The sequence below is a fragment of the Haliotis rubra genome, unplaced genomic scaffold (assembly GCF_003918875.1).
Source record: "Haliotis rubra isolate DU_JTF1 unplaced genomic scaffold, ASM391887v1 Scf1224, whole genome shotgun sequence".
Lineage (NCBI taxonomy): Eukaryota > Metazoa > Mollusca > Gastropoda > Lepetellida > Haliotidae > Haliotis > Haliotis rubra.
Window position 1 is genome coordinate 116,823 of NW_025765142.1, and position 10,678 is coordinate 127,500.

General features: G+C 44.2%; 1 protein-coding gene across 1 annotated transcript; it reads left to right on the plus strand.

Annotated features, from left to right (window-relative positions):
• Positions 1–4,915: 4,915 nt before the first annotated feature.
• LOC124265990 (UDP-GalNAc:beta-1,3-N-acetylgalactosaminyltransferase 1-like) lies at positions 4,916–6,280 on the plus strand. The gene has a single exon (XM_046700810.1). It carries the CDS (start codon positions 4,916–4,918, stop codon positions 5,831–5,833), a length of 918 nt encoding a protein of 305 aa, XP_046556766.1. The 3' UTR covers positions 5,834–6,280.
• Positions 6,281–10,678: the final 4,398 nt, after the last annotated feature.

A 10,678-nucleotide genomic window follows, 5' to 3' on the forward strand; every position in this document is an offset into this window, starting at 1 on the left:
GAATACCCGTGGAGCACGAGCTTTCTGATCGGGTGTCAATGTCAATGTCGATATCAGTCACAGGGTCAAGGCCAACCTGCTACAGAACACTGTGGTTTGGGTCAGCATGACCTAGCGAGTGTGATCCATGTATATCTCCGGCGAATTTGACTAGAGCCCCAGAACTATCCGGCAGGAACTTAACATCATCTATAACTAGAAAGTCGCCTTTGATGTATGCTGTTTTGCCTTGGTCCCTGGCTTGTTTGAGGTGGGGTATGAGATGTTTTTTAACTGTGTCATGATGTCTGTTATGACCATGTTAACTGTGTCATGATGTCTGTTATCCCCATGTTAAATGTGTCATGATGTCTGTTATCCCCATGTTAACTGTGTCATGATGTCTGTTATCCCCATGTTAACTGTGTCATGATGTGTGTCATGATGTCTGTTATCCCCATGTTAACTGTGTCATGATGTCTGTTATCCCCATGTTAACTGTGTCATGATGTCTGTTATCCCCATGTTAACTGTGTCATGATGTCTGTTATCCCCATGTTAACTGTGTCATGATGTCTGTTATCCCCATGTTAACTGTGTCATGATGTCTGTTATCCCCATGTCAACTATGTCATGATATCTGTTATCCCCATGTCAACTGTGCCATGATGTCTGTTATCCCCCTGTCAACTGTGTCATGATGTCTGTTATCCCCATGTTAACTGTGTCATGATGTCTGTTATCCCCATGTTAACTGTGTCATGATGTCTGTTATCCCCATGTCAACTATGTCATGATATCTGTTATCCCCATGTCAACTATGTCATGATGTCTGTTATCCCCATGTCAACTGTGTCATGATGTCTGTTTTCCCCATGTCAACTGTGTCATGATGTCTGTTATCCCTATGTCAATTGTGTCATGATGTCTGTTATCCCTATGTCAATTGTGTCATGATGTCTGTTATCCCCATGTCAACTGTGTCATGATGTCTGTTATCCATATGTCAATTGTGTCATGATGTCTGTTATCCCCATGTTAACTGTGTCATGATGTCTGTTATCCCTATGTTAAATGTGTCATGATGTCTGTTATCCCCATGTTAACTGTGTCATGATGTCTGTTATCCCCATGTTAACTGTGTCATGATGTCTGTTATCCCCATGTCAACTGTGTCATGATGTCTGTTATCCCCATGTCAACTGTGTCATGATGTCTGTTATCCCCATGTTAACTGTGTCATGATGTCTGTTATCCCCATGTTAACTGTGTCATGATGTCTGTTATGCCCATGTCAACTATGTCATGTCCCCATGATGTCTGTTATCCCCATGTCAACTGTGTCATGATGTCTGTTATCCCCATGTTAACTGTGTCATGATGTCTGTTATCCCCATGTTAACTGTGTCATGATGTCTGTTATCCCCATGTTAACTGTGTCATGATGTCTGTTATCCCCATGTTAACTGTGTCATGATGTCTGTTATCCCTATGTTAACTGTGTCATGATGTCTGTTATCCCCATGTTAACTGTGTCATGATGTCTGTTATCCCCATGTTAAATGTGTCATGATGTCTGTTATCCCCATGTCAACTGTGTCATGATGTCTGTTATCCCCATGTTAACTGTGTCATGATGCTCCGCTGGCAAAACAGCTGCAGGGAGCTCACGGCAGGGGATGTTTCTGCAGCTGGTCCTTCAGAAGGCAACCCGCATTACATTCTCCCAGGGAGGGATAACGGCGTCGGTCATCAGACAACTTACGTAAAAGTATCTCATCAGCTGAAGAAACGGATGGCCAGTGAACAGTAATATCGACGGCAATCTCATCCACTACCACTTTCAAGAGGTGCAGGGTCGATGTGCTTCATATAGCCTCTAGGCTACAGTGTGGTTGTGGATAGTACCTCCTTTAAAGATGTCCGCAAACTTTGCCCTTATACAGGCATCATCAGTGACAAAAGCGATGTTCAGGAGAACGAGTACCTTTGTAGTGGTTATAATGCTGGGATCACCTTCACGTAAACTCCTCCTATCGTCAGTATATTCAGTGAGTGAGTTAACATTTAACGTCACATCGGCAATATTTCAGCCATATCGCAATATTTGATAGTGATTCGTGGACACAGGCTAATGATAAAGTCAGACAACAAATAGTTTGTTACGTGTTTCCCAACAACAAAGCTGTGTGGTGTTGTTAATTTTTGTATTCTAAAATTGACTACGTTCACAGATCAGTACAAATCAATACAAAAATATCGCTATGGCAGTACAACGTAGAGTGTCAGTATAATACGAGTCCAGTGATCATGGCAATATCACAGTGATGGTAACATTCCCTCCCCTGTAACAGTAATCCAACTTGGAAGCCAGAGGGTGTCCCGGGTGAGGGTAATACACCGCTAGTCGTCTTGTTTCTTGAGATGCAATGTGAGAACAGATGCGACAAAACCTTTTCCACATTCATAAGAGTTGATTGTGCAGTTATGACTACATCATGAGCATATATATGTGTCAGTAGTATTGCAGCTGTATGATGTTGTTTCTAAACAAATCGAGGCTGAACCTGACAATCCAGTGATTGTCACCATGCGATAAAATAACAGAGCACGTGTTTATGAATCACTATGAAAAAGTGAATATACCAGGTACTTGAGATTCGTGTAAGCCCGAAGTCTAAATATAGCATAAGGTATTACACCGTCAATTAGACATGCATAGTGGTGTATTGAAACTGAGTGAAAATACCCTGCTAAAAAGCTTTCCTTTCAGATCGTGCCTGGCCGGCACTTCAATACACGCACTAGTTCGATACGTATGGTTTGTTTGATAGCGGACTGGAGTGATTGCAGAACGTTGTCAGGGTACATTTTCCTTTAACTGACTGACTGACTGAGTTTGGTTTTACGACGCTGTTAGCAATATTCCAGCAACATCACGGCGGGGGACACCAGATATGTTTTCCTTTAACACTGTGAGTATTTAGTTTAAGATTTTGTTTGGAAAAATGCGACTAAGTTGTGCCATGTCTTATGCTGTGAAAGTATTGGGTGTGCTAAACTCCTCAGTACATAAGGTACCCGTTTGTTAACATCACCCTTTACTGGCCCCGAACGTGTGCTAAAATATTAAGAGTATCAAAAGCACTACTCTCTTCCACATGTACCAACATCTGGCTGTGAGTGAATTAGTGAAAAGCTACATTATAAAAAAACTGTCAGCGAAGGACAGTAAAAAATAGAAATGACACCAAAATATAAAACAGGCTATACATTGTCAACATTTGAAGCTAGATCACCGTACTAGGGACCATGGGGACTTACAGTACATGTGCTTCCTGCATGAACCCCAGCTGGATTTACACCATCCCGTCAGCTATTATCACTTTTAGACAGTCTAGCCAAAAATGGAAATTCTACGATTAAAGATAGTAGTAGGTTTCAATTTACTTTGAATATTTTGGGACATATGTACCCTCTCAGGAGTACAATAATTTTACATTGCTTTCATCCCCTTTGAGGATTACTGCTCTTAACAACCTTGGATGCTAATTTAAACTATCAACTATTAATTTATAAATCAACATAGTCAATCATTCTTACATCACAAGGGATGTAAAACGGTGGGTCTTTTAACAGGTATCGAGATTGGCCAATACGGCATCGCCTTAAAATGACTTCTTGAAATCTGGACTGACAACCTAAGTAGATGAAACCGATATAGGGTTTTATTGCATCTAACACCTACTTGTGTGTCCCACTTCTTCTGTATTAGAGGGGCGGTGGGGTAGCCTAGTGGTTAAAGCGTTGGCTCGTCACGCCGAAGACCCGGGTTCGATTCCCCACATGGGCACAATGTGTTAAGCCAATTTCTGGTGTCCCCCGCCGTGATATTGCTGGAATATTGCTAAAACCGGCGTAAAACTAAACTCAGTCAGTCAGTCAGTCTGTATTAGATCGCCGATGCAAGTTCTAATCATAACTTTGTAATCAGAGTATGGAATGGGAAGTGGTGTCACAGATTTGTCGAGAGCTATCAATGGCAGAATCGGCCATTGTGCTAACAGAAATTCCAAAATGGCTATGTAACCAACAAAGGACGATGTCGCATTAACCAGTAGCAACATCATCATATTATTCAATAATTTCTATTAAAAGTGGATGTTTACAAGAAAGATTTTTAATAGCCTGAAGACACGAAAGAGAATCGGAAAAGATTATGTATTGTTTATATTTACGATTGAAACAATTTTACTTGAACTTCCTTTTGACCATAGTTGTTTGTACAGTAATCGCTCTCGAAAGAGCGCGATTTACGTGAAATTTGCATGTGTACGATTTTCATTTTCAAACAAAACAAACCGGCATCCAATGCTTTGTGTTTAGGGATGGTGATAAAGAGAAATGGTTAACGCTTATATTTCCTATCGCTGTGACCGACCAGAATTAAATATGTACGCCGTCTGTTATTTCAGAAAGTCAAAACTGTTTCATGCATTGCCAATTCTGCCTAATCAAAGTTTTCACCATCGGCTCCTATATGACTTATTGCGTTATTTGGTGTGGTAGCATAGTGGTAATAGCGTTTGCTCGTCACGCCGAAGACCCGGGTTCGATCTCAAACATGGGCATGATGTGGGAAGCCCATATATCTGGTGTCCCCCGCCGTGATATTGCTAGAATATTTGTAAAAGCGACGTAAAATCATCTCACTCACTCACTCACACACCCACCACACCCCACCCCACCCCACCGAGTTGTCGGATGTTACGAAAGTGTTATTGCATATTGATTAATCTGTTCTAGGATGGCTAGCATGTTCCGGTTGAGGAGGTACAGAAGTATATCATGGCGGTGCATGTTGGTACTGCTGTGTGTTGCTGGGGTCAGTTTGCTGTGCAGAGAATATGTTTCTGTTGCCAAAGACGATGCGGCAATGGCGATCACTGGAAGCAAAACAAAGACTGGATACTCATCGAGTCAAATAACCATTCCGTCAAGCACTCCAACGACCATCCATCAGCACAAGGCTGATATTGCGAGAGCATCTAAAAGAGCCAACGCGGTGTCTTCCCCCATACTGCAATATCTCAACATTACACACAATAAAGATGTTTGGGATAATTTACATAAGTACAAATTCTCAATGGACACCGACAACTGTAAGGGAATGGGCCCCGTAGTGGTGATAGTACATACGGCCATGTATAATGCACAGAAACGACAAAACATTAGGAAAGACACAAGTGGCAGTGAACCATTATTGACTGTTGTTTTTTTAGTGGGAGAAACTAACAACGCATCATTACAGGCAGAAGTTGAACGGGAATCGCAGAAGTATCAAGACATTGTACAGGGGAATTTCATAGATTCTTATCACAACCTGACCCACAAGCACATCATGGGTTACCACTGGGTTATCACTCATTGTAAAAATGTGCGCTATGTTATCAAGATTGACGATGATGTCGTTGTTCACGTTAACAACGTGTTGAGGTACCTGTTGTTGAATGCTTTCCCCGAGGAACATATTATGTGCCTCGTTGAGAAGTGGAGCAAGAAGAAAACAGCCGGAAAGTGGGCCATTTCTGAACAGGAATACCCCTTCATCAGGTACCCCCGATATTGTGCTGGATTTGCATACATAACAACATTGTCAGTTATCAAGAGACTATACGCGGCTTCAACTGACATCAAGTCAATATGGATCGATGACGTTTATGCTACCGGGCTTCTAGCACTTGCATCCAACACCAAACTGATAGGGTTCCCCAGTGGACAATACTACAACGGGATGAGAAAGCCACCCGCGAGATATAAAACAGAAGGGATGTTTGTATTGTACCGTGATTAAGAGCACATTATGGAGCATAAGAAGAAGTACACGGAGGGGGATGTCGATCTACAGTCGCTGCTGTTGTTATGAGGAGCGTTATGTTCGGAACTGGGAGGTGTCTGTGATGCTGCTAGCATAAGGGGAATTATCAACTTAAGGGGGTGTCAATCTGCAGGTGATACTGCTAGTATAATGGGAATTATGGACACAAGGAGGCATGTCTGTCTGTGTGTTGGGTGTCGATCTACAGCGATGTTGCTTGGATAAAGGGTTATACCGAAAACGGGACATGTCAATCTCGTCCACACAATCATTTCTGATTTAATCATGCATTTTATTTGTAGCAAACATCTTTAGCATGAGCATGTCTGCAATATACAGATGTATTCCATTTATTAAGGACAAGCGTGATCTGCGGGATCATTATCAATATGATGTAGATCGTTTTGACTGGTATACTGTTAAATAAACATGGTTTCACTGAATATATTTATTACTTTTATTATGATCGATATAAATCAGCGGATCATGACACAATAAACCAATCCCCACACAAACGGACTATGAGAGACAGTAAAATGATGTATATTTCTTGACAATGTTTTTGTCCAAATAAACACTATGGTGTTGTTCACTCTGAGAAGCAAGTATACGTATATAACATGTATATAACTTGCATACATACATAAGCGATGGCTGAGTGGGTTAGATGGCTGACTTAGCGTCCTGGCGATTATGTGCCTGACTCTGAGAGTGTGGGTTCGAATCCCAGATGGGACTCAACCTTACAAAAAAGACTGATTATTGATTATACTCAGATTAGTGGCAGAGCAAACACAGAATATATGTTGATATACAGGAAAAATTGAAGCAGTAAATGTTCAAAAAGACAAAAGCTAAATCCCTTCTTCTTGAAAGAAAGTATACCGAGGTTTTGATTATGCAGTTGAAATTGAAAGATATTCTGATTATGTCCATTAAACTATCATTCATTCGACAGTTAGTAACTATGGTAAGAAAGCAAGACCCCCAAATGGTGAAAATGTGGTGCAGCTCTGGTGGCCGAATGGAATGTGATTTTTCACAGTCGGGAATGATTTAGCTTTGATTTAAAGCCTGTTGTGATCACCTTCCATGCGTGACTACCGTGCAGAGGTCATTTTAAGCTAAATGGCGGCGGTCTGTAAATAATGGAGCCTGGACCTGAGAATCCAGTTACTAACAGCATGAGCATCGATCTACGCAATTATTATTAATAATAATAAGTCATCTTCTATAGCGCACAGTCTCCAAGCACCAAGTGATTGCTCGCGGCAAATGTCATCAATTGGAATACGATGACATGTGTCAACCAAGTCAGTGAGCTGTCCCACTAGGGATTTATAGATAGGGAACAGAATGTGCTCAAGTTTTAACCAATGCGTTAATCAAGAATTTCAGCGAAAACGTCCCCATTCTTTTATGGCCAAAATTAGGTGCTTAACTATCAACGACGTCAGCGAGTGGTAGGTCATTATCATATATAAGTATATCAGGTTTATTTCATAATATCAATGGGGGCGGTGGGGTAGCCTTGTGGTTAAAGCGTTCACTCGCCACGCCGATGGCCCGGGTTCGATTCCCAACATGGGTACAATGTGTGATGCCCATTTCTGGTGTCCCGACGCCGTGATATTGCTGGAATATTGCTGGAATATTGCTCAAAGCGGCGTAAAACAAAAGCCACTCACACACTTAACGAGCGCGTGTGCGTGTGCGTGTGCGTGTATGAGTGCGTGCGTGCTTGTGCTTAGGTTGTAAGGGACCCTCCTCACGGTCGCTACATGCATGCAAGGATTGTCTCCCTTGTGTTGTGACATCGCTAAATGTATTGAGTGCCCTCTCCTTCTTTGTATAGTGCGTTTGACATTATTTGAGACCGATGAATTCCTCACTAACACAAAATGTAATCAGGTAATCAACAAGCGTGTGCAGTGAAATTTCAATTTCACACGTACAACGTGCACACCTGGCTCTTCTACCAGCAAATGGCCCTCCCTCGTAAGACATAGCGAAACATGACAACAAAATAATGATCGTTTGTCCAACATTATGAGACAAATCATCAGAGTTGGTCTGTCGATTTCCTGTAACAGTGCAAAGTTTGATTTTGTTGCATTTATTAGATTTTGTGTTAGTGAGCAATTCTTCGGTCTCAAATGAAGTCAAACGGACGTATAAGAGAAAATCCCGAAGTCCCCTTTGTGGTGATATAGATTCTCGTCATCGCTACTTGCGTGGGTTGTCTCCCTTGTGCTGTTAAAGACCCACGCCATCGCCCCATCATGTTTGTTGTTTAACGCCGCTCTCGGCTATTTTTCAGCTAAATAATTTTATATATATTATTTTCACCTATATAATCGAGCCTGGATCAGACTATCCAGTGATTAACATCAAGAGCATCGATCTACGCAAATGGGATACGTTCACATGTGGCAACCAAGGTATAGAGCCTGACAACCTGATCCCGTTAGTCGCCACTTACGCCATCGCATGATGAGTTTGTTTTTTTGATCTTCCACGGGTTATAACAGATCCATATTGGAAGGGATGGGGTTGTTTTGGGTGGGGAGGGGTTGGTTGGAGTGAGGGTTGTTTTGAGTGGGGTCGCGTTGGTCTGGATGGGGTTGTTTGGGATGGGGTCGGGTTGGTATGGATGGGGTTGTGTTAGGTGTGGTGGTAGGCGTGAGGGTTGTTTTGGGTGGGGTCTGGTTGGAATGGATGGGTTGTTTTTGGGTGGGGTTGGTTTGGTATGGATGGGTTTGTTTTGGATGGGGTCAGGTTGGTATAGATGGGGTTATTTTGGGTGGGGTCGGGTTTGTATGGATGGGGCTGTCTTCGGATGGGGTCGGTTTGGTATGGTTGTTTTGGATGAGGTTGGGTTGGTTGTTATTTTGGGTGAGGTTGGGTTGGTGGATGGGATGTTTTGGGTGGGGCTGGTTTGGTATGGATGGGGTTGTTGGAGATGGAGTCGGGCTGGTTGGTATGGATTGGGGTTGTTTGTGATTGGGTCGGGTTGGTATGGATAGGGTTGTTTTGGGATGGGGTTGCGTTGGTATGGATTGGGGTTGTTATGGGTGGAGTCGGGATGTTATGGATGGGATTCTTTTGGAATGGGGTCGGGTTGGTATGGATGGGGTTGTTTGGGATGGGGTCGGGTTAGTATGGATTGGGTTGTTTTGGAATGGGGTCGGGTTGGTAGGGATGGGGGTTGTTTTGGTTGGGGTCGGGTTGGTATGGATGGGGTTGTTGTGGGTGGGGACAGGTTGGTAGGCATGAGGGTTATTTTGAGTGGGGTCGCGTTGGTCTGGATGGGGTTGTTTGGGATGGGGTCGGGTTGGTGGAGATGGGGTTGGGTTGGGAGGGATTTGGGGTTGTTTGGGATGGGGTTACGCTGGTACGGATTGGGTAGTTTTGGGTGGGGTCGGATTGGTATGGATGGGGTTGTTTTGGGATGGGGTCGGGTTGGTATGGATTGGTTTGATTGGCATGGGACGGGTTGGTATGGATGGGGTTATTTGGGATGGGTCGGGTTGGTATGAATGGGGTTGTTGAATATGGGGTCTGGTTGGTATCGATGAGGCTGTTTTGTATGAGGTCGAGGTTGGTATGGATGAGGTTGTTTTGGGATGGGGTCGGGATTATGGATTGTTGTTTTGGGTTATGGGGGTGGGGGTTGGGTGGGCTATGGAGGGGACGGTTGTTTTGGGATGGGGTCAGGTTGGTATGGATGGGGTTGTTTTGGCTGGGGTCGGGTTGGTAGGGATAGGGTTGTTTTGGGTGGGGAGAAGTTGGTAGGCGTGACGGTTGTTTCTGGATTGGGTCGGGTGGGTTTGGATGTGGATGTTTTGGGTGGGATTGGGTTTGTAGTGATAGGGTTGTTTTAGGTGGGGACACGTTGGTAGGCGTGAGGGGTGTTTTGAGTGGGGTCGCGTTGGTCTGGATGGGCTTGTTTGGGATGGGGTCGGGTTGGTAGAGATGGGGTTGTTTGGGGTGGGGTTGGGTTAGGAGGGATTGGGGCTGTTTCGTTTGGGGTTGCGTTGGTATGGATGGGGATGTTTTGGGATGGGTTCGGGTCGGTATGGATGGTGTTGTTTTAGGTGGGGTCGGGCTGGAATGGATGGGGTTGTTTTGGGATGGGATAGGGTTGGTATTGATGTGGTTGTCTGGGATGGGGTCTGGTTGGTATGGCTGGGGTTGTTTTGGAATGTGGTTGCGTTGGTAGGAGTTAGGATTGTTTTGAGTGGCGTCGCGATGGTCTGGATTGGGTTGTTTGGGATGGGGTCGGGTTGGTAGGGATGGGGTTGTTTTGTTTGGGGCTGGGTTGGGAGGGATTGGGGTTGTTTGGGATGGGGTCGCATTGGTATGGATTGGGGTTTTTATGGGTGGGATGGGGTTGATATGGATGGGATTCTTTTGGAATGGGGTCGGGTTGGTATGGATGGGGTTGTTTTGGCTGGGGTCGGGTTGGTAGGGATAGGGTTGTTTTGGGTGGGGTAGGGTTGGTGTGGATTGGGATTGTTTTGGGTGGGGTCGGGTTGGCATGGATTGGGGTTGTTTTTGGGTGGGGTCGGGTTGGTAGGGATGAGATTGTTTTGGTTGGGGATGGGTTGGTAGGCGTGACGGTTGTTTTAGGTGGGCTCGGGTTGGTATGGATGGGGTTGTTTGGAATGGGGTCGGGTTTGTAAGGATGGGGTTCGTTTCGGTGGGTGTTGGGTTGGGAGGGATTGGGGTTGGTATGGATGGGGTGGTTTTGGGATGGGGTCGCGTTGGTATGGATTGGGTTTCTTTGGTATGGGGTCGGGTTGGTATGGATGGTGTTGT